Source organism: Mobula birostris, chromosome 3, assembly GCF_030028105.1.
Source record: "Mobula birostris isolate sMobBir1 chromosome 3, sMobBir1.hap1, whole genome shotgun sequence".
NCBI classification, from domain to species: domain Eukaryota; kingdom Metazoa; phylum Chordata; class Chondrichthyes; order Myliobatiformes; family Myliobatidae; genus Mobula; species Mobula birostris.
Window position 1 is genome coordinate 41,940,818 of NC_092372.1, and position 27,548 is coordinate 41,968,365.

The 27,548-nt window shown below is 41.7% G+C and overlaps 1 protein-coding gene across 1 annotated transcript in view; it reads right to left on the minus strand.

The window, feature by feature from the left end:
- The window catches only part of cspg4ba (chondroitin sulfate proteoglycan 4ba), a 100,201-nt gene that overhangs the window by 47,293 nt on the left and 25,360 nt on the right, over positions 1–27,548 (minus strand). The window contains exons 3-6 of the mRNA XM_072251789.1: positions 23,943–27,455; positions 18,703–19,176; positions 17,482–17,658; positions 10,877–11,075 (exon numbers count right to left, since the gene is read on the minus strand). Of these exons, the coding sequence (XP_072107890.1) occupies positions 10,877–11,075; positions 17,482–17,658; positions 18,703–19,176; positions 23,943–27,455 (4,363 nt within the window). The remainder of the gene's footprint in view (positions 1–10,876; positions 11,076–17,481; positions 17,659–18,702; positions 19,177–23,942; positions 27,456–27,548) is intronic.

A 27,548-nucleotide genomic window follows, 5' to 3' on the forward strand; every position in this document is an offset into this window, starting at 1 on the left:
GGTTGGATTCTGGATAGAAGGTCAGCAAAGGATTGAGTTAAATAGGCTCTCAGCCTGGTGAAGCATTATTAAAATCTAATTTTTCTAGGCATGCCCGATCAAAGGGCCTTGCTAAAGGGAGGCAGCAGTCTTTGTGTTCTCTGAGTCACAAATTCTCTCCAGCTTCTTACAAGCTCCATGAGACCTCCTCCTCTTCAAACCCGATTTGTTTTTTTGCCATTTATTATGGGCAGCCAGTTATTGTCAAAATCAGCAGCCAACATGTTTGGTGCTCATCCAAACCTCCATCTGACCATTCCAACCCCTCAACCCTGTTACACCCACACAAGTCCAAAATATGACCTTTGTTGAAATGACACATAATGTCACTTTGCAAACATCTCCGCTGGTTTTGACATTCTGCCCTCTTTATTTGCAATCACATATTTTCGAGGTAACCCTCTTATCAATTTGCACCCTTTACTGTATTTTAGGTCTTTGAATTGGTTAATGAATCCTTCATTAATAATAAACATCCTACTTTTCTTTTTAGCAAATTACTGGTCATTATATACATAATATCCTCTCTAAAAGCAGGACTGGTGAATTTGCAGGCTTTGTATCATGGGAGGCCTTAGTGTTTGTTGATCTGCTCCTTGGGACTGTTAATTGATTAATTAGCTTATGCAATATCTTACAACAACACAAGTAAAGTCACAAACATCTACAGCTGATTTCCATCACTGAGGACAATTAGAGGGAGCAAAACATCCTGACAACCGAGTTATTTATAGTGTGTGTCCTTTTAAATGAAATTAAGACTCTAAACTTCATAGCCATCAACAGGTATGTAATAGTGTGAAACAAGTGATAAAACCATTCTCTTTTCATCAACACCCACCCAGATGAGCAGAAGATCTGATTAATGGGATACTACCCAATGCCAAATAAAAATTCTCTACCGAACAATGTTTTACTTTTTTCGGCACCATTACGGGCATAGGAACAAGCGTGGAACAAGGATAGCCTTTTCCTAATTTGCTGTACTATTTACATCCAGATCCATTATCACTTTCCTTGCCTTCACTTCAACTATACCAATCGGTCATTCAGTGCAAAAATACTTCCATCTGGTGGTACAAGCAAGTAAGTACAGTCCTAGTGCAGGACGTCAACCATTCAACATTGGTGCTGCCCGACCCACTGGACTTCCTCCAGCAGATTGTGTGCAACTCCAGATTAAATAATTTACTGACAAAATCACTGTTTTACTTACTTATTTGCAGCATGGAGTAACCCTTCCAGCCCTTCAAAGAAATAATGTCCCAGCAACCCCACAACCCTAATTAACCCTAACATAATCACAGGGCAATTTACAATGACCGATTAATCCAGCTGGTACTTCTTTGGACTGTGGGAAGAAACCAAAGCATATGGGGAAACACACACACATTCTATGGGGTGGACATACAAAGACTCCTTACAGAACGGCACCGGTATGGAACTCCGGAACGCCTCGAGCTGTAATGGCATCGCGCTAACCACTACCATACCGTAGTGCTCAGTAGCATAGCGGCTTGTTTTCATCAAGTATATCGGAGTTGCCAAAGGATGTAATTGTCTCTCATGCCAAATTCTGTTGCGTTTTATCACTGAGATTTCATAGAACACATAGAACAGTACAGTACAGGCCCTTCGGCCCATATTGTTGTGCCGACCCTCAAACCCTGCCTCCCATATAACTCCCCACATTAAATTGTTCCATATACTTGTCCAGCAGTCTCTTAAATTTCACTGGTGTATCTGCCTCCACCACTGACTCAGGCAGTGTATTCCACGCACCAACCACTCTCTGAGTAAAAAAACCTTCCTCTAATATCCCCCTTGAACTTCCCACCCCTTACCTTAAAGCCATGTCCTCTTGTATTGAGCAGTGGTGCCCTGGGGAAGAGATGCTGGCTATCCACTTTATCTATTGTTTTTAATATCTTGTATATCTCTATCATGTCTCCTCTCATCCTGCTTCTCTCCAAAGAGTAAAGTCCTAGCTCCCTTAATCTCTGATCATACTGCATACTCTCTAAACCAAGCAGCATCCTGGTAAATCTCCTCTGTACCCTTTCCAATGCTTCCACATCCTTCCCGTAGTGAGGCGACCAGAACTGGACACAATACTCCAAGTGTGGCCTAACCAGAGTTTTATAGAGCTGCATCATTACATCGCCACTCTTAAACTCTATCCCTCGACTTCTGAAAGCTAACACCCCATAAGCTTTCTTAACTACCCTATCTATCTGTGAGGCAACTTTCAGGGATCTGTGGACATGTACACCCAGATCCCCCTGATCCTCCACAATACCAAGTATCTTGCCATTTACTTTGTACTCTGCCTTGGAGTTTATCCTTCCAAAGCGTACCACCTCACACTTCTCTGGGTTGAACACCATCTGCCACCTCTCAGCCCACTTCTGCAACCTATCAATGTCTCTCTGCAATCTTCTACAATCCTCTACACTATCTACAACACCACCAACCTTTGTGTCGTCTGCAAACTTGCCAACCCACCCTTCCACCCCCCATATCCAGGTCATTAATAAAAATCACGAAAAGTAGAGGTCCCAGAACAGATCCTTGCGGGACACCACTAGTCACAATCCTCCAATCCGAATGTACTCCCTCCACCACCACCCTGTGCCTTCTGCAGGCAAGCCAATTCTGAATCCACCTGGCCAAACTTCCCTGGATCCCATGCCTTCTGACTTTCTGAATAAGCCTACTGTGTGGAACCTTGTCAAATGCCTTACTAAAATCCATGTAGTTCACATCCACTACACTACCCTCATCTATATGCCTCGTCACCTCCTCAAAGAACTCTATCAGACTTGTTAAACACGATCTGCCCTTCACAAAGCCATGCTGACTGTCCTTGATCAGACCATGATTCTCTAAATGCCCAGAGATCCTATCTCTAAGAATCTTTTCCAACAGCTTTCCCACCACAGACGTAAGGCTCACTGGTCTATAGTTACCCGGACTATCCCTACTACCTTTTTTGAACAAGAGAACAATATTCGCCTCCTTCCAATCCTCCGGTACCTTTCCAGTAGACAACAAGGACATAAAGATCCTAGCCAGAGGCTTAGTAATCTCTTCCTTCCCCTCGTGGAGCAGCCTGGGAAATATTCTGTCAGGCCCCGGGGACTTACCTGTCCTAATGTATTTTAATATCTCCAACACCTCCTCTCCCGTAATATCAACATGCTCCAGAACATCAACCTCACTCATATTGTCCTCATCATCATCAAATTCCCTCTCATTGGTGAATATCGAAGAGAAGTATTCATTGAGGACCTCGCTCACTTCATCCTTTGTTCTTCACATAACTGAAGAATGCCTTGGGGTTTTCCTTTACCCTACTCACCAAGGCCTTCTCATGCCCCCTTCTTGCTCTTCTCAGCCCCTTCTTAAGCTCCTTTCTTGCCACCCTATATTCCTCAATAGACCCATCTGATCCTTGCTTCCTAAATCTCATGTATGCTGCCTTCTTCCACCTGACTAGATTTTCCACCTCACTTGTCACCCATGGTTCCTTCACCCTACCATTCTTTATCTTCCTCACCGGGACAAATTTATCCCTAACATCCTGCAAGAGATCTCTAAACATCGACCACATGTCCATAGTACATTTCCCCGCAAAAACATCATCCCAATTCACACCTGCAAGTTCTAGCCTTATAGCCTCATAATTTGCCCTTCCCCAATTAAAAATTTTCCTATCCTCTCTGATTCTATCCTTTTCCATGATAATGCTAAAGGCCAGGGAGTAGTGGTCACTGTCCCCCAGATGCTCACCCACTGAGAGATCTGTGACCTGTCCCAGTTCGTTACCTAATACTAGATCTAGTATGGCATTCCCCCTAGTCGTCCTGTCAACATACTGTGACAGGAATCCGTCCTGGACACACTTAACAAACTCTGCCCCATCTAAACCCTTGGAACTAATCAGGTGCCAATCAATATTAGGGAAGTTAAAGTCACCCATGAAAACAACCTTGTTATTTTGCACCTTTCCAAAATCTGCCTCCCAATCTGCTCCTCTGTATCTCTGCTGCTCCCAGGGGGCCTGTAGAATACTCCCAATAGAGTAACTGCTCCCTTTCTGTTCCTGACTTCCACCCATACTGACTCAAAAGAGGATCCTGCTACATTACCCACCCTTTCTGTAGCTGTAATAGTATCCCTGACCAGTAATGTTACCCCCTCCTCCCCCCCTTCTATCCCTTTTAAAGCACTGAAATCCAGGAATATTGAGAATCCAGTCCTGCCCTGGTGCCAGCCAAGTCTCTGTAATGGCCAATACATCATAATTCCATGTATGTATCCAAGCTCTCAGTTAATCAACTTTGTTCCTGATGCTTCTTGCATTGAAGAACATGCACTTTAGCCCTTCTACCTTACTACATTTACACCCTTTATTCTGTTTCTCTTTCCTCAAAGCCTCTCTATATGTTAGATCTGGCTTGACTCCATGCACTTCTTTCACTGCTCTATCGTGCCGGGTCCCATCCCCCTTGCAAATTAGTTTAAAGCCTCTTAATTCATATTAAGAATGAGCCAATATCAAACATGCTCTATTAGTTCACTAAATTATTTTTACAGTAGAATTAAGGTAATGCTTTATTTTAAATGAGTTCCCATATTATAAGTTTGGCAGAGGAGAAATCTATCTGTGTGGTCTAAATAAACTTGAAATAATAAGGATGAAATAAACTTGATGGTGGTCAATTGCAGCACAATTTTGTCCAAGTGTTTCCAACCATAAAAAACTGAGGAATTTCGTATGGAAGTTCTATCTTGCACATATTGATTTGATTGATTTTTCACTCCACTAGAAAACTACAACTGGAGTGGAGTTATATTGCAAACATTTCTATGCCCAGTTATACTGTTCTGGAAATTTTTAGTCAGCACCATGGTGCAGCATCTAATGCTGATGTCTCATGACTCCAGGGACTTGGGTTTTATCATGGCCTTGGGTACAGCTAGTGTAGAGTTTGCAAGTCCTCCCAAAGAACATGTTCACTGGTTCCTCTTGCGTCCCAAGGGCACGTTACTGAAATTACCTACTGGCATAAGCGAGCAGCAAAATAAACAGTGGGGAGCTAAGAGATGTGCAATGAAAATATCAGTCACAAGGTGACACAAAGGATGGAGACTGGACTGTTCTGCTGGCTGCCTGATTAGATCCAATGAGCTGAATGGCCTATTTCTGCATCACAATGGACAAATCACACATCCCAGTATTGTTCACTGGGACCACAATTATAGTGTTGTGCAGAGGTGGCTTCTTGGATCATATCCCTGCTGAGTGCTGGGAAACATGACCATGGTAGATTCTCTTTACTTTTACATGCCAACTTCATTCTCTACATCAAAGACCTATGCTCTCCCACAATTCCCATAAACTCTGATGTCTAAACCTAGCTGTCGACCGTACACTTTTCCATAGATGCTGCTGGCCTGCTAAGTTCCTCCAGCATTTTGTGTGTATTGCTCTGATTCAATCTTCAGAATTTTTTTTTTGTGATGCCCACAATATATGGGCCTAGGCTTCGATCTTAGGACTGCCCCAACCACTGAGGATGTTTTCCAGAAAACCAGATGCCAATCTGGATGCACTTACACACTGATGAGAACCAATAATTAAAGTGAATCTGGTTTCAGATGGCACAGCGATGCCTCGCAGGTAACAAACAAAACTATAAATTACTGTATTACTCACACTTTTTCCTCAGATATGATCACTGCAATCAATAGCCTGCAACTTCCCTTTCGGAGTTGAGCTGTTGAACCGCCTGTATGACCTGGAGGTTTGCAGTCTGGATTGAAGTCACGAGGTGCAGGAACACTGTGGCGTAATGTGTACAGACCGAATCGAGGGGGCTTGGCCCAGGCACGAGAGCGGGGAATGAGTCAATGTTTGGCCATTGCTGGAGTGGACTGGGAGGCGATTCAATGTAGCAGAACCGAGACAAGGCAAGTGGAGGCGATAAGGCCCAGGACCCAGAGCGTACAGAAGCAGGGCCCGGGGCCCAGAGCGTACAGAAGAAGCAAGGCCCAGGACCCAGAGTGTACAGAAGAAGCAAGGCCCAGGACCCAGAGCGTACAGAAGAAGCAAGGCCAGGGACTCAGAGCATACAGAAGCAGGGCCTGGGACCCAGAGCGTACAGAAGCAGGGCCTGGGACCCAGAGCGTACAGAAGCAGGGCCTGGGACCCAGAGTGTACAGAAGAAGCAGGGCCCGGGACCCAGAGTGTACAGAAGCAGGGCCCGGGACCCAGAGCGTACAGAAGCAGGACCCGGGGCCCAGGGCATACAGAAGAAGCAGGATCCGGGACCCAGAGCATACAGAAGCAGGGCCTGGGGCCCAGAGCATACAGAACAAGCAGGACCCGGGACCCAGGGTGTACAGAAGAAGCAGGGCCCAGGACCCAGAGTGTACAGAAGAAGCAGGGCCCGGGATCCAGAGTGTACAGAAGAAGCAGGGCCCGGGGCCCAGAGCGAGATTTAGACAATTTTAGTGTCAGGCCTGATTGCAATGGTCAGGGTGTCAGGGCCAGAGGTGGATTGATTGGCCGGTTCAGGTCCCAGTTCTGCAAGGTTTACTCATCTCTGTGCTGAACTGAGGCTGTGGCCGGCAACAAATGGGTTCATGAATTGGCAGTGGTGATGAATCACACAGTCACAGAGTCATAGAAAAGTACAGCAGAAATTGGCCCTTCAGCCCATCTAGTCAGTACCAAGCCATCTAAACTGTCTACTCCCATTTACCTGCACCGAGATCATAGCCCTCCATACCCCTACCATCCATATACCTATTCAAACTTCTCTTAAGCATTGAAATCAAGCTCGCATGCACTACTTGCACTGGCAGCTCATTCCACACTCTCACAACCCTTTGAGTGAAGACGTTTCTCATCATGCTTCCCTTAAACTTTTCACCTTTCACCCTTAACCCATGACCTCTAGTTGTGGTCCCATCCAAACATAGTGGAAAAAGCCTGCTTGCATTTACCATGTCTATACCCCTTGTAATTCTGTATACCTCTATCATATCTCTTCTCAATCTTCTACGTTCTAAAGAATAAAGTCCTAACCTATTCAATCTTTCTTTATAACCCAGGTCCTCCAGACCCAGCAACATCCTTGTAAATTTTATCTGCACTCTTTTGACCTTATTGACATCCTTCCTCTACGTAGGTGACCAAAACTGCATACATTTCTCCAAATTAGGCCTTACCAATGTCCGACACAACCTCAACATAGCATCCCATCTTCTGTACTCACACATCATGAAGACCCTACAGAGCTAGCTGATCCTGGATCACCTCCAACCCTGGTCAGATTAGCCCTCAATCCCCTTCAGTTTGCCTTCCAGGAGCGCATTGGAGTCGACAATGCTGTCATTTACCTGCTGAAGAGAGCCAACTCCCATTTGGATAAGCAGGGCAGTACTGTGAGAATCATGTTTTTGATTTTTCTAGTGCCTTCAATACCATACAGCCCTCATTGCTCCATTCAGTGCAGATTGGCACTTCCATTGTTATCTTGGACAATGGACTACCTGACTGGCAGACTACAGTTTGTGCAACTTCAGAGCTGTGTGTCAGACATGGTTATAAGCAGCATTTGGGGCCCACAGGGGACTGTATTGGTTCCCTTTCTGTTTACCCTGTATACCTCGAACGTTAGACACAACACTGAGTCATGTCATCTGCAGAAATTCTCTGATGACTCAGCAATAGTTGGTTGTATAATGGGAGGATGGGAGGATGCACCTGCAGCTCAACATTAGTAAGACAAAAGAGATGGTGATGGGCTTTAGGAAGACGAAGCCTGCACTGTTCCATTACTATTGGTGGTGAGGACCTACAAGTACCGGGCGGTGCACCTGGGTGACAGACTTGAGTAGAGCACCAACACAGAGGCTGTACACAAGAAGGGCCAGAGTCACCTCTATGTCCTGAGGAGACTGAGGTCCCTTTGGAGTATGCAGGCCTCTCCTTCACATGATCTACCAGTCTGTTGTCACCAGTACAATAAACTGATTAGAAAGGCTGGATTTGTTACAGAAGTCAAAGTGGGCATAATGCAGATTGTGGTAGAACAAAGGACCTTCCAGAAAATCTTAGGAGTTCTGGACAATGTCTCTCACCCCCTGCATACCACCTTGGCTGAATAGAGGAGCACTTTCAGTAATAGACTAAAACAACTGCACTGCTCCGAAGAGTGCTATGTGAGGTCATTCTCACCCTCAACCATCAGGCTTAATAATGAGTCAACCTATAGCTTGGGAAGTGATCTTGTAATTTTTGACTTGTAAATCTTCTACATCTTATTTTTAAGGCAATTTATTTGTATTCTTTCTTACTTTTCTTCTAATATTTGTATATCTGCGCACGTGTAATGCTACTGTGACACTGTAATTTTCCATGGGATCAATAACGTACCTATCTATCATTCTACTCAATACTTTGATTTATGAAGGCCAATGTGCTAAAAGCTTTATGATGTTACCAACCTGTGATGGCATTTTCAATGAATTCAGGATCTGTATTCCCAAATCCCTTTGTTCTAAGGCACTCCTCAGTGCCTTACCATTCACTGTCTAAGACCTATCCAGGTTGGCCCTACCGAAGTGCAACACCTCACACTTGTCTGCATTAAGTGACTGGTTTTGTGGCTGTGGGCTCAATTTCATGAACTACAGTTCTGAACATTATTTGCCTTCTTTTATTGTTTGCGTGATTTTTTTTCTGCACATTGGGTTCTGTTGGGTTTCCTTGTTTTGTGGCTGCCTCTAAGGAGACTTATCTCAAGGTTGTATATAGCACACATACTTTGATAATAAATGTACTTTGAAACCTGGGAACTCTGTGAATCTCAATTGTAGCAGTGTCAGCTACAAAATTAGGGAATACTCAAAATTATTCAATGTTTGCTTCTGGGCTTTTAGCAAGCATAATTGAACTCAAGTTTTATTACCAGCACCATTACCATTCACTTCCTCTAGCATCAGTGGATGCAGGCGCCAACCCATACAGTGATCCAATCCTCCCCATGCTCACAGACTCACGCTAGCCTTCTGACCACCAGCCCTCTTCTTGGTACTGATCTAATGTATCTTCCAGTAACCGAAGTTAACTGAGTAGACCTGCAACTCCTACGGTCATTAGTATGCTACAAAATAGGTCACATGTTTAACTGCCTAGGTAAACTACAAGACAATCTGGAGTCCAAACCCTGATGATAAAACTGGATTCTATTTCAAATTAATGGGGAGTTTTTGCTAATTGCATCCATTTCATGCAAGCTCGTCAAGATTTTTTTTAGCTCCAATTGACATAGTATTACGAGAACCTGGCTTGGGTAGATTAATGAAACTGGTAAGTAGTTTTATCTAAATTTGTTTTTAAAAAGTCATTTTCAATTATTTAAAATACAGTTAGAGAAATATTTTAGCCTTTTTATTATCTTGGACCGATTTTCATTTCTATTCGTGTACCAGAATATCATTACAAGCAATTTTATTTTGAAGGAAAATAAACATTCTATGGAAGAATTTGTTCAAATATGCAGCCCCACTGTGCAAATCCATATAAGATATATATTAAGATTTAATTGGAAAACTGACAAAAAACTCAGAAGATACTGCATTTTCCCCAGGATTACCAATTACACAGAAACTCTCAACTTCAATATTCACTCTTTCCTGGTTCATATTTCTGCTGTTGCACAAGTTCATAAACTAACGCCAGGAACATAAAATGCAAAATAATGTAAAACACAATCTGGTCTATCCTAAATGTTATATTAGTGCTCCCGTGCACTGATGTAAAATTTAATCCACTGTGGATCTTACTGTATTTCACATATTATAACCCTGAAGTTATAGCATATTTTTCAAGATTGTCACTACACGAGGCCAGTTAACAACCTTCTTTGCTGATGTTTCTAGAATTTCAGTAAAAATGAGAACATTCCATGTATTCTATTTTTTCCTTCACTCATAAAATACTTTGTTTCTCTCTACTTGCACTAATCATACTGTGTTATAAATATGTCGCTCTTAATACATTCGTAGTTGAAGTATTTCATTTACTGACACCTGGCTGGAAAACTTAATTTTTGTTAGCAAATTCTGAAAGATTATGTAATACAGTAACCCAAAGAGTAATTCAGTGATAAGTATAGACAATTATTGTCTGTTACCCTAGTCGTACCTTTGAATCCCACTGGTTACTAATCCAATATTCCTTAACTTATCAAATGCTTGCTGAACAAAATCACAAAGAAAATAGAAAGATTTAACCACTCAATCCATCATGAATGCTCCTTCATTCAACATGATCACGATTGTTCTGCTCCAGGCATCAATTTCATGAGCCACAATATCTAAATCAGCGATGCAGTCTTTATGGCTTTTGCAATGTTCAGATGAAACTTGATTGTATTCCATTCCTATAAAAGTCCAATAGATCCCTATGTTCCACTTTTATACATTAGTTTATCAAAATTATTACCACTCTGTCCTGTGGATCAGCATTTAATTCTGTATTAATAGAACTGCTAAAATAGTACCCAACTTCCTTATCTAGCTCTAGAACAATGTTGTGTTTTATATTGCTTTAATATTTCCCAAACAAAGGCGCTAGATAGGTATGTTATGGATAGGGGAATCAAGGGTTATGGGGACAAGGCAGGAACCGGGTATTGATAGTAGATGATCAGCCATGATCTCAGAATGGCGGTGCAGTCTCGAAAGGCCGAATGGTCTACTTCTGCACCTATTGTCTACTGTCTAAATTTGCAAGTTTAAAAAAAATCACAAAGCTTACCATTATGAACAAAGACAAGTTGGCCATTATTTATATGAAACTGAGTAAAGTTGAGGATGTGCTTATTTGGTGACATCTTTAGAGCAAGATAGCCATTGCTAGGGGGTGTTACAGAATAAACTAATTCTTCTGGGGATGAGTCTTTATCTTCTGCACTCAGATCAGTTTTTGTTATCTCTGTAACTGAGCCAACCCATACCTGAATAAAAACAAAGCAATAGTATGAGTTATTAACTTCAAACTTTCTGCATAATCACTCAAAGAGTTGAACTGCACATGCATGTAACGAGAGCTGTGTAACTGATCGCCTTCTACCTTAGGCCACAAATTTATCAATCACCCCTGCTGTGGACCACTTTCTGGAGGTCCAAGACGGCGACTTCTACAAAGAAGGGATCCGTATGCTCCATGATCGCTGGACTAAGTGTGTAAATGTAGGAAGAGACTATGTTGAAAAATAAATGTGCTAGGTTTTCTAAAATTGATTCCTTCTACACTTCACCCCCCATACAATCTGAAATTCATACTCTTCACAGACATCCACAAGACAAGAAACCCCATAGAATGAATGATAGAAACATCAAAGGCCCAAAGCCCCCCTCCTCTCTCCCTTCACACAAGCAGCAGCAAAACTATCGACCCCCCCCCCATGCTAGCAGAAGCACCGACACTCCTCTTCCCACCCTGCAAGCAACAGTAGAGCCCCAAGGAGTTCTTGATTCCAAGTCCACCAAAACTACAGTCCAGAGTCCTTGTTGCAGAATCCATTAAAACTTATTTCTGCTTCTTGTGAACTACACACAAATGCTTTTTTATTTTGCTAAATTTCTTCTGGACTTTTATTGGTTTATTTACAAAACCATATATGGTTATAAAATACTATTAAGGCAAAAACTAAAGAGAGTGATCTATATAACTTCAACAGTATCCCTACTCCTAAACTCGGTGCCCTGACTGATAAAGGTCAGTATGCTAAACACTTCCTTCACCATCCTGTCTACTTTGCCCAGCTACTTTCAGTGCCCTTGTACTCCCAGGTCCCTCTTCTTCAGAGCACTCATCAGTAACCTTCATTCACTGTATTGATCCTACACTAGTTTGATAAAATGTATCACCTCACACTTAGCTAATTTGAAATCCATTTGCCATTCCTCAGCCCATTTCCTAAATGATCAAGATCTCTTTTCAAGTCACTGTAACCTTCTTCACTATCAACAAGATTTGGTAATTAGTATCTTTGGCAAACTTGCTAATCATGCCATGTACCTTCATATCCAAATCTTTTACATAAATAATGAATAACATGGTGCCAACACTGATCGTTGGAACACCTCACAAATCACAAGCTTCTAGTTGGTGAATTGCCCTTCAACCATCACCCTCTGCTTCCTAACATTGAACCAATTCTGAATATACCTCATTAGCTTCCCTGTGAATCCCTTGAGAGCCAACCTGCAAAGGCCTTACTGAAGTCCAAATAGGCAACATCCAGTGCTCTACCTTTATCTATCCATCTAGTTACTTCTTCAAGAAAAACTCCAAAAAGATCCATCAAACATGACTTCCCACGCACAAAATCATGTGGACTATTCCTGATCAGGTTTTAACTGCCCAAGTGGTGGTAGATGTTGTCCCTCAGAACTCCCAACAGGCCCACTGGCCTGTTGTTCCCTGGCCTATCCTCGCTACTCTTCTTGAATGATGGAACAACATTAGTCATCTTCCAGTCTTCTGGAACTTCATCAGTGGTTAACAATGAAGAAAATATCTCTACACAGGCCTCTGTGATTTCTTCCCTGCCCACTCAAAGTCCAGGGGCACACTTGGTCAGGTCCTAGAGATTTATCCACCATAATGTGCAAAGCTACAAATACCTTCTTCCTCATAATGTGCATGTAGTCCAATACCTCATTACTTATTACCCTCATTTCTTGCTATTCTCCTTAGACAAAACAGAGGAGAAATAGACATTAAAAATGTCAGCCATCAAGATGACCTATTTTCTCCCTAGTCACTCATTAACAATCAATATAATCAGAATCAGATTTAATATCACTAGCATATGTGGTAGTAGCACAATGCAATATCACTGGCATAGGGCAGTAGTACAATGCAATACGTTATAATACTTAAAAAAGTAAATCAATTAAAGTATATATGTATATTAAACAGTTTAATTAAAAAGTGCAAAAAATAATAAACAGAAATAATATAACTGAAAAATCAACTGAAATTATTTTTAACTCTGCCTGCCAAATCCACCTCATAGGCTCTTTTTATCCTCCTGATTTCCATCTTAAGCCTGGTATTAAACTTCTTATATTCATCAAGATTTTCATTTGTACCCAACTACACAAAATACTATGTACACTTAAACAACAGGAAATCTGCAGATGCTGGAAATTCAAGCAACACACATCAAAGTTGCTGGTGAACGCAGCAGGCCAGGCAGCATCTCTAGGAAGAGGTGCAGTCGACGTTTCAGGCCGAGACCCTTCGTCAGGACTAACTGAAGGAAGAGTGAGTAAGGGATTTGAAAGTTGGAGGGGGAGGGGGAGATCCAAAACGATAGGAGAAGACAGGAGGGGGAGGGATGGAGCCAAGAGCTGGACAGGTGATTGGCAAAAGGGGATACGAGAGGATCATGGGACAGGAGGTCCGGGAAGAAAGACAAGGGGGGGGAACCCAGAGGATGAGCAAGAGGTATATTCAGAGGGACAGAGGGAGAAAAAGGAGAGTGAGAGAAAGAATGTGTGCATAAAAATAAGTAACAGATGGGGTACGAGGGGGAGGTGGGGCCTAGCGGAAGTTAGAGAAGTTGATGTTCGTGCCATCAGGTTGGAGGCTACCCAGATGGAATATAAGGTGTTGTTCCTCCAACCTGAGCGTGGCTTCGTCTTTACAGTAGAGGAGGCCGTGGATAGACATGTCAGAATGGGAATGGAATGTGGAATTAAAATGTGTGGCCACTGGGAGATCCTGCTTTCTCTGGCGGACAGAGCGTAGATGTTCAGCAAAGCGGTCTCCCAGTCTGCGTCGGGTCTCGCCAATATATAAAAGGCCACATCGGGAGCACCGGACGCAGTATATCACCCCAGTCGACTCACAGGTGAAGTGTTGCCTCACCTGGAAGGACTGTTTGGGGCCCTGAATGGTGGTAAGGGAGGAAGTGTAAGGGCATGTGTAGCACTTGTTCCGCTTACACGGATAAGTGCCAGGAGGGAGATCAGTGGGGAGGGATGGGGGGGACGAATGGACAAGGGAGTTGCATAGGGAGCGATCCCTGCGGAATGCAGAGGGAGGGGAGGGAAAAACGTGCTTAGTGGTGGGATCCCGTTGGAGGTGGCGGAAGTTACGGAGAATAATATGTTGGACCCGGAGGCTGGTGGGGTGGTAGGTGAGGACCAGGGGAACCCTATTCCTAGTGGGGTGGCGGGAGGATGGAGTGAGAGCAGATATACGTGAAATGGGGGAGATGCGTTTAAGAGCAGAGTTGATAGTGGAGGAAGGGAAGCCCCCCAAGGAATAGGGTTCCCCTGGTCCTCACCTAACTTCCGCTAGGCCCCACCTCCCCCTCATACCCCATCTGTTACTTATTTTTATGCACACATTCTTTCTCTCACTCTCCTTTTTCTCCCTCTGTCCCTCTGAATATACCTCTTGCCCATCCTCTGGGTCCCCCCCCCCCACTTGTCTTTCTTCCCGGACCTCCTGTCCCATGATCCTCTCGTATCCCCTTTTGCCTATCACCTGTCCAGCTCTTGGCTCTATCCCTCCCCCTCCTGTCTTCTCCTATCATTTTGGATCTCCCCTTCCCCCTCCAACTTTCAAATCCCTTACTCACTCTTTCTTCAGTTAGTCCTGACGAAGGGTCTCGGCCTGAAACGTCGACTGTACCTCTTCCTACAGATGCTGCCTGGCCTGCTGCGTTCACCAGCAACATTGATGTGTGTTACTATGTACACTTCCTTCTTTCTCCTTACCAGAGCTTTGATATCTCTTATAAGCCACGGTTGTTCAGCTTGGTATATCTACCTTTCACCCTAACATGAACACGTTTCGCCCGGACTCCTGAAATGACCTCTTTAAAAGTCTCCCACTTGCCAAATGTTCCCTTGCCTTTAAATTGAGCAATTCATTCACCCCCAGCTAGATGCTGCCTAATGCCCTCAAAGTTGGCCCTATTCCAGTTCAGTACTTCAACTTCTGGACCTATTCTATCTTTTTCCATAACTATTGAAAACTAATAGAATTGTGGTCTCTGGACCCAAAGTTATCTGCCAGTGCCCCTTCAGTTTCTTGGCCTATTTTATTCCTGAAGAGAAGGTCCAGTACTGATCCTTCCCAATTAAGTTCCTCTATACATTGTGTGAAGAAACAGTCTTGACCACGTTGCACGAATTCTATCTCATCCAGTCACTTTGCACTCTGCGTGACCCAGTTGAAACCTGGGAAACTGAAATCTCCTGCTGGCACTAACTGCTATTCTCAACACATCTGCTCTTTCAAGTTCCTGCTGACTACTGGGGGTCTATAATATGGCCCTGCTAGGGTAACCACCATCTTCTTATTTCTAAGTTCTACCTAAATAGCCTCATTAGATGACTCCACAAGGATTTCCCCTCCAAGAACTACTATTATGTCCTCCTTTATCAAAAAGGCATCCATTCTTACCTGCTCTTGTCATGCCTAAAGCATTGATATTGTAACATTGAGCTGCCAGGCCTGCCCCTCTCTCAACAGCATTTCTGTTATGGCCACAATATCCCAGTCCCTAGAGGCAATCCATGCCCTCAGTTCATCCCGTTAAGCTACATACATCGAAATAGATGTGGTTCAAAGCAGTGGTACTATCTGCCCTTTTACTATAAACAAAGCTATCCTGATTGCTAGGCCTACACTCTTTAGCTGCTGTATGTACCCTTGTCCTCTCACTAACTTCACTCTCTCATCCCAGACCCCTGCCAATCTAGTTTAACCCCACCCCACACTAATTAATTAGTCAAGAACAAAGAGTAAAATAACTTATTGCCTTGACTTCATGATAGCATCCTTCTTCAGTGTGAGAAACCCATAGATTCCACCCCAAGTTCACTGCATCAATTTACAACTGCAGTTGCACTGCACTGCCCAAGTAGAGCAGTACTATCATAAGAGCAGTCTGCAGCTTGTAATATGCCCAGAATATGAAATTAAAATAAATGCAAGGTTACCAGTGCTCACACTTATAGATAATACTTTTTCTAAGTTCCATTATCCTTTCAAAAATAATTTACTTCTATTCTACTTTTTCAAAATTAAAGGCCTAATCATGCCCTAAAAAATGAGAGATCTGTCATCAGATTATCATCCTCTTGGGTGTACATATTAGAAGGGGGAGGAAGAGAGGGCCACTGGTGGTGTGGCCATGATCTGGGAAATCAACAGCATCATGGCTTAGGCCAAGTGAGTGGATCAGAGGTTGGAATGGGACAGTGACCAGGGTAGGAAATGGTCAGGGGGTGAGAGTGATAGTGTTGAGATTGATGAAATATTTCAAATCATGGAAACAAGTAAAGTATTTACTTCAGTGGAGTCCTAATGAGTGTGTCAGCATGCAAGCAAACATGCTGTGAAATATCCAACTGAATTTTGGTAATAATACTAAACCTTTGGAAAATAATGATCATCTAATTTCACTCTGGGAAAGGAACATTTTCAATTGGATAGGGATATATAAGCAGTGCAATACAACTGAATTTCTGGGCCAATGAATTTCTATCAGACTGAAAGTTAGGAAATAAACATGTTCCATATCTTTCCAAAGTCAGGAAAAGGGAGAAAGAAAGAAAAGGGAAAAAAAAGAGTAACCTATAATTTTCAGTATTTTCTGTGCTTACTTCCAATAAAATTATCAACAGCTTTTCTTATGTTCTATCACTCCAAGCTCTTTTTTCAGCAACTGACAGACCTGTCTCTGTTTCCATTTTTAGGATATATAACAGTACAGCATAGAAACAGGCCCTTCAGCCCACGAATCTGTGGCAAACTAATTAAGCTAGTGACTCCAAACCCCTTCTGGTTGAATATGACCCATATGCCTCCATTCTCTGTATATTCATGAGCCTATCTAAGAGCATTTTAAACATCTGTATTGAATCTGTCTTCACCACTACCCCGGCTGTGCATTTCAGGCACCTGAATTGTCTGAGTGAAAAACTTGCCCCACACATCTCCCTTGAACTTTCCCCAACTCACATTAAGTGTATGCACTCTACTTGTAGATATTTAGACCCCAGGAAAAAGATACCAGTTGAACACTATCTATGCTTCTCATAATATTATAAACTTCTATTAGGACCCCTCTCAGCCTCAAGGGAAAACTATTTGTCTATATCGTCTTTTTTGCAAACTGTGCTCAACAAGATTACTTCCACAATCACCCCCATATGATTTAATACCACCGTGCTTTTTGAACCAATGAAGTGCCCGAGTCATCGCTGATTATCACTGCAGTCACTGTGGTCCAAATCAGACAAATATGGCCTCCTTGGTCAAGGAAGATCTTCATTAGTGTTTCGTCCATGTTCACATTTGGTTAACATATCAAACAGCAGTTAACTTACTTTCAATTCTTTTTTAGTAAGGATGATGGGGGGCTCATCATTCACAGATGTAATATTAATAAAAACTGTCCAAAGCAAACTCTGTTTTCTCAGTTGAGTATCATTAACCATTATGGAGAAGTTATCCTGAAGACTCTCGCTGTCATCATGAACATAGTAAATAAATTCTTCCTCAATCTAGAAGGTATAGAAATCAGTTTTACTATCAATTTGTTTTAAGTATATTACATATAATATGAGTTTGAATAATCAATAAAAACTTAATTGCTCTAGCTGGATATGAACCCAGAGTCTTCTTATACATTCAACGGCCAATTATTAGGTACAGGAGTGGAACCCAGTATGATCTTCTGCTGTTGTAGCCCATCCACATCAAGGTTCAGCATGCTGTGCATTCAGGAGATGTTCTTCTGCACATCACTGTTGTAACATGTGGTTATTTGAACTACTGTCCCTTTCTTGTCAGTTTGAACCAGTCTGGCCATTCTCATCTGACCTCTCTCATTAACAAGGTATTTTCACCCACAACTGAACCTCTTGACCATGTCTACCTGTTTTTATACATTGAATTCTTCTTCTTGGGCCCTTAGCTCCCAGTGGAGCATAGGCCATCGATAACCTCCTGCCTCCATTGTCCTCTCTTCAGAGCCAGTTTCTCGAGGATGAACCAAGAGTATCCCCATCATCTACACACAAAATAATCTGCAGATGCTGGGGTCAAAGCAATACTCACAACACGCTGGAGGAACTCAGCAGGTCGGGCAGCATCCGTGGAAAAGATCGGTCGACGTTTCGGGCCGGAACCCTTCATCAGGACAGTAGGGGGAAGGGGCAGATCCCCATCATCTAATTTCGGCCTCAGCACCCCTCCTCTATTGTTCTTTGGAAGTCCCATTTTCCTCTTTCCTTGGGGGATTCCATTTTAATGCCTGCCTGCTGATGTTGTTGGTTGGCTTCCTCAAGGTGTGGCCAATCCGCCTCCATTCAGTTTGCATATTTGTATCCCTATGGATTCCCAGCTGGTGCATTGAATTGCTGCTACATTTGGCTGATTAGATATTTGCATAACAGGGTGTACTGGTGTACCTAATAATGTGGCCATTGTGTTTACATTTGGTTAACATAAAATATCTTAAAGTTTTATTATCCTTATATCATTAACATAGAAAACTTTTCATTGACAATTATTAGTACAAAAATATTTCCGTCTTATCACATTACCTGATGTCTCGTAAACGACAAGAGAGGATGTCCAGGAAAATGAGAATTTTCTATATGACCATGGTTTGGCACTTTTATTATTATATATTCAAAATTAAGCTCAGCAAAATGAGGGCTTGCAATTTTTATAAAATCTTCAGTCAGTGCCTTAGATGCACCTTCCTTGATTGTGAAGTTATGCACTTCCACAGGAATCAGCCTCGGAATAATATCAATCAGGACTGGAAGTCCTGCCAATTCCACTATTCCATTCGAAATATCAACGGTGAAACTGTCCTTTGTCTGATTTTCTTTCACTTGTACATATTGGATACTGCCATCATTTACATCTTGTTGTGTAAAATACTGGATAGGCTTATGTTCAGTCCCAACATAATACCCTTCTGTTTCTGTAAAGCTTCGAATGTAGCCATGAGCCGGTGCAATTTTCACTTTGTAAGCTATTTCAGATGGCAGATTATCTTCATGAACTACCTGAAAGGTTAATAGACGTGAGATTATTCAATCAACAGCTTACTTACATCTTTATTTAGTTATACATCTCATTCATGAAGTTCCCCCAAAATCTGACCCCAGCTATGAGACTGTCATGTTAACCACTACGCTAATGTGGCTGGGGGGGAGGGGGGGCTGCATTGCTGGTTTATGGGAAAATTGAGGTTAAGTGTTCAAAGCAGAATAGGATACAAATCTCTGGGGCATCTGAAGTGTCATCCAGGTGACAGAGGTCAACCTGTTCCATTCTTATCTTATTCCATCAGAGATTTTTATTCCATTTCAGCCTGTAATATCTGCTCTTCCTGCACCTCTCCCTGAATGCTCACTAGAGCGAAGATGCCACATCAATATAAATTACTGTTGAGACCATAAGACATGGGAGCAGAATTAGGCCATTCGGCCCATTGAATCTTCTCACCATTCCATCATAGCAGATTTATTTTCCTTTTCAACCACATTCTCCTGCCTTCCCCTTGTAACTTTTGATGTCCTTAAAAAACATTCAAGAACTGATGAACTTCTACTTGAAATATACTCAATAATTTGGCCTCCACAGCCATCTGTGGCAATGAATTTTATACCACACTCTGGCTAAAGAAATTCCTCCTTATCTGTTCTAAAGGGCGTCCTTCTATTCTGAGGCTGTGCCCTCTGATCCTATGCTCTCCCACGATTGGAAACATCATGTCCACTCTATCTAGGCCCTGCGATAATTGGTAGGTTTCAGTAAGATCCCCCTCATTCTTCTAAACCCCAGCAAGCAGAGTCCCAGAACCATCAAACACTCCTCTTGCATTAATCCTTTCATTCCCGGGATCATTCTCATGAACCTCCTCTGGGCCCTCTCCAATGCCAGCGCATGCTTTCTTTAATACAGGGCCCAAAGGTGTTCACAATACTCAAACGTCTAACCAATGCCTTACAAAAGGCTCAGCATTACATCCTTGCCTTTATATTCTAGTCAAAAATGAATGCCTTAATTGTATGCATCTTTCTTACTACTAATTCAACCTGCAGGTCAACCTTTTCGGGATCTTGCACTAGGATTCCCAATTCCCTTTAGGTCATGGGTGTGGGATTCTTCTATGAATACAATGAAACAGCTTGTGGTGCTCTCATGTGGTGTAAATTTCTATGGTTCCAAGGCTATGAACACTATCTCCCTATTTTGCACTATTCATCTTTGAATGAAACTTATAGCAATTTATTTTGTGTCTTGCACTGTACTGCTGCTTTAAAACAATTTCATGAATTATGCCAGTAGTAATAATACCGATTAGTTTTAACACCAAGCACATGCTATTTGGATATTAATGGTTTATATCTTAGCTTACAATTTTGCTACAATTCAGTAAGCTGTGAAATTTTACATTCACAAAACAGCTGCTGCAACAAGACCATAAGAGCATTGTGCTCGTGAAACTGCAGGGTTGGTCTGCTATTTACAGGTTCTCCCCAGGTATGGCAGAGCTCCATTCTACCAAGCCCTATTTCTAGCTCGCCAGTCGGAAATATGGGCACCAACCAAGCTCCTGGGTGGCAGAAGATGCTTGCAGCCTTACAGCAGGTTGTAAATCCTTCCAAGTGGACTCCCAACTGCATATTCACATGTATTGACTATATACAAACCAGGCATTTGGAGCCTTGGAGGTCCAGCACATTGCTGACATTGCCCTTGTACCACCAGATATGTGTTGGCCTTTGTTCTATACAAACCCCCATTTAAAGTGAAAGGCAAAATGATCAAAATCTGCTTTATTCACTGGCCAATGATAACCAAACACATGGCTATACAGGAGGAAAAATATTGCAAGAAAAGGAGGGGGGGAATAAAATCACCACAATCAAAGGCTATTCTTACAATGCTACTGACTCGGAAAACCCTTCCTGCAGATGTCACCAGGAATGATGAACATCAGAGTGTAGCTGACAAAATAAGGATTCTATGAAAAGCTAAGGGTCCCACTAATTCCTACAGTCATCTTTCTCCCACCCTCAAAAACACCCAATTATTTCTACTCTATGAATCTCAGTTTGATGGCATATTGTCAGACACCACTATAAATTTGTCAGATCCACCGTTATCTGCTTTGTGCTAAAAAAAATTCTACAAAATTCTTAAATATCTTGAAATAAGTGAGCTGCTATTTTCACAGATAATCTGTCGACCTCCTGCTAAAAAATACACCAAGACACCAGAAAATGGAAATTAATGGCCATTTTTTCAATTTATTCAGCATTTTCACTGTTGAATAATTAGCAAAGGATTTCTAAACCAGTAACTTTGGTGGCTCAGAACATACCATACGGAGGAGTAGTTGGCTTCAATATGGATTATGGTGGAGAATAATTTATTAGCTACTCCATTAAAGCTACACTAACAGCCATATAAACCTAAAATACATAAATTTAAGATGCATGTCATAAGCTTAAGATAATTTTTTAAAATTTAAAATTCTATTAGAACCCACAATATACCATAATGTAAATATATCAAAACAACTAGAGTCACCAACTTAAAACGAAACATACTCATATAAAGGCAAACAACAGGAATTCTGCAGATGCTGGAAATTCAAGCAACACACATAAAAGTTGCTGGTGAACGCAGCAGGCCAGGCAGCATCTCTAGGAAGAGGTGCAGTCGACGTTTCAGGCCGAGACCCTTCATCAGGACTAACTCCTTCGTTATGAGATGCTGCCTGGCCTGCTGCGTTCACCAGCAACTTTTATGTGTGTTACATTCATATAAAGGTTCAGTGACACCTAGTGGACAAAATTATACTAGACCCTGCAGAAAAAAATAACAAATTTCTTAATGTTCATTCAAAGAGAACAATTGAAAAATTGGACTCATCTGCAACAGAGCTTGACAAGAAACTTGCTCAGTCCTCAGATTGCTGTTAGGAAGCAAATGGTTATTCTTTACTCTGCTCACAGAAGCCACATGGATTCCTATGACTGACATATTAATTGGTAAAAAAAAATTGGTGTATTAAAATGGATATTAAAATTACAACTTTAATGTTGATTACTGCACATACATTTTTAATATACACACCTACACTTTAGTTTTGAATTAGGTTGAATTCCTGTGCTTCTACATAGTTGTGCTGCACAACTTACAGCATCATTTAATAATGACTACCACATGGAAATAAATGTCAGACCAATATTGAAGGATTTCAACTTGTATTCCATATAACATGAAGGACCAGGGAATATCTACAGAACATAGAACCCTACATTGCAGCACAAGCACTTCACCCACATTGTTGTGCCAGCCTTTTAACCTACGTTAAGATCAATCTAAGCCTTCCCCCCTACATAGCCCTCCATTTCTCTAACATCCATTTGCCCGTCTAAGTGTTTCTTAAATGCCCCTAATGTATCTTCCTCTAGCACCAGCCCTGGCAAGGTGTTCTATGCACTCGCTACTCTCTGCGCAAAATAAAATTATCTCTAACATTCCCACCCCCACCCCCAACACTTTTCTCCAATCACTTGAAAATTATGCATATCTGCCTGGGGGATAAGTCTCTGGCTATCCACTTGATCAAGGACTCTTATTATCTTGTACAGCTCTATCAAGTCACCTCTCAACCTCCTTTGCTCCAAAGAGAAAAGCCCTAGCTCGCTCAACCTACCCTCTTAAGACATCCTCTCTAATCCAGACAGCATCCTGGTGAATCTTAACTGGTTTAGCAAGGAGCAAGTTTTCTACAACATAGCATCACTGCATGTCAAACCAGAATGAACCATTGCATTGGGGGTTGGAAAATAGCATCCTGTTTACTCAATTCTCCAAGCGGACCACAACCTTGTCATGGTTTGGAGGCTTGCATGCTTCAATGGCCCAGAGAGATACGTTGGCTGGAGTCAAGGCTTTATGCTTTGGCTCTTGTAGGATCACTCATTCCATACAGATCAAATGTAAGAGGGCAGACTAAGAATGGTCCACCAGTCCTTCAGGTTCGGGGGTTCAGCTCAGGGCTTATAACCCTGACTGGTTGTTACGGAAACAGCAATGATGAACCCTTCTCCATCTGAATGTGACGGTATTCCTGAGTGTCCGCCCAGGACTTGCATGACTGTGAAAACTCAGAGGTAATTATTCAATGGCTATTTCAGTGCGCAAACAAAATGATATCCATTAAATAAGATTGAGTTTGGCTCAGTTGGATTAGACTGCATAATTATTTTCTTTGCAGTTTAATAATTTATGTCTGCTGGTATTTGATATAACTACCTATATACTGTACATATAACTGTTCAGTGTGTTTGCTGGTGGTCACAGTATAAATATGCAATTGTTCAGTGTGTCCCAAGTGATTACAGTTCTTTGTATATTTCTGGAAGCTTTTGGTATCCCATTATTTGAATAGGGGCCATCTGACTGGTTAACTCTTATAAACAAATTAGAAAAAGATTGGTTCTTAGCTATGGTAAGAAGGGTATGAACACGTTGACCTGTCATCTTTATTCTTTTTCTGTTCTTTGATCTAGACTTTTGCTACTCTATGTTTCCAATTCTCTTAGCACTTAGTTAAACAAACGCGAAGCAACAAGTTTTATGTCTCTTTGTTGACACCTGAAAGACCCTTGGATCAAAATATCAGACTCCAACAGTTCAGTTGCCTACAGTAGTCCTTTTTCAGAGATACTTTGAAAAATGAAATGCAGGAGAGATGATAAATATTAACAACGAAGATAAAAACAAAAACATCCCTCCTCCATCTTACCTGAAGATTTGTTTTGCTAATCTTCACAGGTTTCCCCTCCTCAACCAACAAACTGTTGTTGTGCACAATTTTTGGAGCATGCTGATGGCTCTCCAGATATATTCGAACATTAATACCTCCATCGAGCAGTACATTTTTGGCTTTTATTGTGAAATTGAACCCATCTACAAGGTTGTTGCTGTTGTCATGTTGATATACCACATGACCCATCTTCAAATCACTCTGTGTGAAAGATTCTGTACGTACACCATTCAAATACAGTGTTCCATGCTTTGGTGACAGAAACACACTATAATTAATTTCACTTTCATCTGTGATGTAAAGATTTGTTCTAACACTGAAATTAGCTGTTGTTACAGACACTCCTTGCCCCTTCTGCACCATAAGTCCCGTATTGTTGGCTATTTGAATGTAAGGATCAGAGGCTCTGACTTCCAGTAATGAAGATGTGTAGTGTTTTCCATCAGTAACAAACAAGACAAATCTGCTACTGTCAGTACCTCGATGCACAAACAGAACACGTTTCTTATCAAGGTCTTCTTGGGAAAACTGGAAAAGTTTTTTGGAGGAGTCATTCACTGAAACTATGTCACCATTTGGAATACCACGCCGGGTGTACAATAGCTGTGCATCATTGAAGTCCGAATCAGGATCATGGTAGCGAAGGTCTTCAGAGGTTATCAGCCGTTGACCATTCCTAACCACATGAAACACTCTGTCTACAAGACGAATGGGCTTTTCATCATTTTTTAGCTGAATGGTTATGGTGAACGTCCCTACAACGGACACAGAATTTGGGTCAGATTCTGAAATGTCTGCAACCTCTCCAGCACTGGCTACAAATACAAACTCATCACGTGTAGTCTCAGAATTGTCATGCACATACATGAGCCGATGCCCAATAATATCTTCATTAGTAAATGTTGTTATGTTGTCATTACTATCAGTTGAATCAGAGCGATTGATACGCTTCAATTTGCCATATCTGGGACTCTGTACAACAACATACAAGAACTTTTTGGTGTCCAAAGTTTCTGCAAATAATTCTGCCTTTGTTATTAGCTCTCCTTCTCCCTCCACTAATGTGAGCCCATTATTTATTAAATTAATGGAATTAACATCAGCCTTAATAACTAACTGGAAATTATGCTTCTCAGATACTACTTGCTTGGAATAAAGCTGAAAGCTGAAGAAGTCTTCTTTGTCTTCATGCAGCTTTCCAACTGGTTCATATTCTACCATCTGAGCATTAATATCTTTCTGACTGAAAGAAGAATTCTGTGTTAAGATTTTGTTATTCATCAGAAGTTGTCCTCTTACAGGTACAGTCACTAACTTGTAGTATAACTCACTTTCAGGGATTCTTGGTCCTTTTACAACAGCATAGAGGTTCTCAGAGGTGAGAGCTTGTTTCTTTCCTTTATTGATCTCTAATGGAATATTTTTTAGGAGCTTGAAATGGACCCAGTTCACCATAATAGGAAAAACCAGCTCTTCATTAGTTTTGCTCCCGACATTAACTTTAAATTTGAACATGTCAGTAACATTGCTGGTCTGAAGTTTATGGAAAGTGCCAAAGTATCGTATCCGGCCCCGGTCCACCGATCGCTGAGAAAAAGAACTGATTTGTTTCCATGCTCCACTAGAATGCTGCCGTTGAATTTCCCCGTACGTTGGAGATTTAGCAATGTTATAACGTATTTCTACTTCCTGATTAACAGCATTGGTTTCAACTGACAAATTGTAGTTGGTGATTAAAGCAGCATCACTCTGATCCACTATCAGACCTGTATTATTGGCTACTTTATAAACCGCAGGCACTGCCATTATACGTAAAACAACAGTATTGCTCACTCTATCACCATCACTGACACGCAACACAATCCTTGAGGTGCGAACACCTCGGTGAACGTAATAAATGTTTCCTTCTTCCAGATCAGTGTTGGAGAATGTGCTTACTGGAGTACCGCGATTCAGGGCATTTTCCAAAAATCCAGCATTTTCATTAAGATTACCTAAAACAAAGAACTGAAGTTCTGTTGAATTTGTGTCAACATCAATGGCCTTAATCACATTCTCGGTAAGACATTTCTTGGAATTCTCTAGCAAAGTGAATAAATTACCTTCTGGAAGAACAATCTCAGGAGCATCATTAGTTGGAGTAATAGTAATGTTAAAAAGATACTGCTCATCTCCTTTCAAGTATTGTGGGGCCTCCTTACTGTTTGCAAGAATAGAAAATGAGAACTGATCATGGGAATGTTCAGATCCATCATGAACATAAAATACTTTTTCATTCCAGAGGTTGGACAACGTGAAAGAATTCTGTTCAGGCTCTGAATCAGAGTCCAATTTCAGATTTCCATGTTTTGGCTGCTTTGCTATCTTAAATACTACTTGTGACTGCTTTAGCCCCAGTTCCTTAAGCTCAAGGTTCAACTCTATGTGCTTAGGCTCTAGTGCTTTCTGCCCTCCTTCTGAAACTACTAGATTATTGAGAATCAGGAATTTTTTAGCTCGTGCCTTAGCTGTGGATTTAAGTGTCTTCTGCAGAGTGGAAGCTGTTGGGGGAGCTGCAATTTGAGCTGTTGCACACCCAGCTGAAATATCTTTTGTGGCAAGCACATTTTTTAAGCTTTTTATTTCTGAGTTAGTTTTGACATCTTTTAGACAACCCCTGAAGGATCCTCCTCTTGCTTTTCTTCCTGCAAGGGAATGAAGACCAATCTTCAAGACCTCAGCACGGTTACTTTCATCTGTGCCACCAATAAACATTGGACCCCTCAACTTAATATTTTTGCTACGAGAACTCAGAGTAGCCTTTACAGTTTCATCATCCACAGTGAGATGAAGACGCTTAGATGTAACTTGCAGCTTAATATAATGCCAAATATTGTCATTAACTTGACTTAGGGAAGTGAGATGTGTCGTCTTTCCAGATTTCCCAACAACCACTTGAATCAATCCTTCTGCAATTTCCATTGCAATAAAATCACCTTGTTGACCAGCATGATATAGCAGCAAACCTAACGGCTCAGTAGTGCCTATAGTGCATTCAAACACTGTTTCTTCTTGTGTATCCCATGTAGTAAATACAAGAAAAGATTTTGAACTAAATAAACTGATAGGATCACTATCTTCAGCAAAGAATTCATCACTGCAGCCTGCTGAAACTTCATGAACAGTCTTAAATCCAGAATACGTTCTCAAAGAAGACAAGATATCCTGTTGGTTGAAGATCACCTCATCAATACATCCCCGGAAGTTATTTGCAACTCCTTTCATGTAAGGTTTGTCAAATTCACCGGTACCTCCTACAAAAATGCCATGTTGAATGTTAAGTTCACGAAGTTGACCTGGCACAGTTACACTGGTTCTGTAGTGGTTGTCAACTGTCAGGGTCACTTCATCTGCTTTGTGGTGTAGCTCCAACGTGTGCAGTGCCAAATCATTCAGCTCCACTCCTCTTTCAGAGTAAAGAATATTTTCACCAGAACCAAGCTCCAATTTCACCTAAGAACAGCAAAAACAGTATTAGAGCAAAAGAGGGAAGAGAACCTTTTCACCAGAACCAAGCTCCAAATTCTGCTAATCACAGCAGAAACA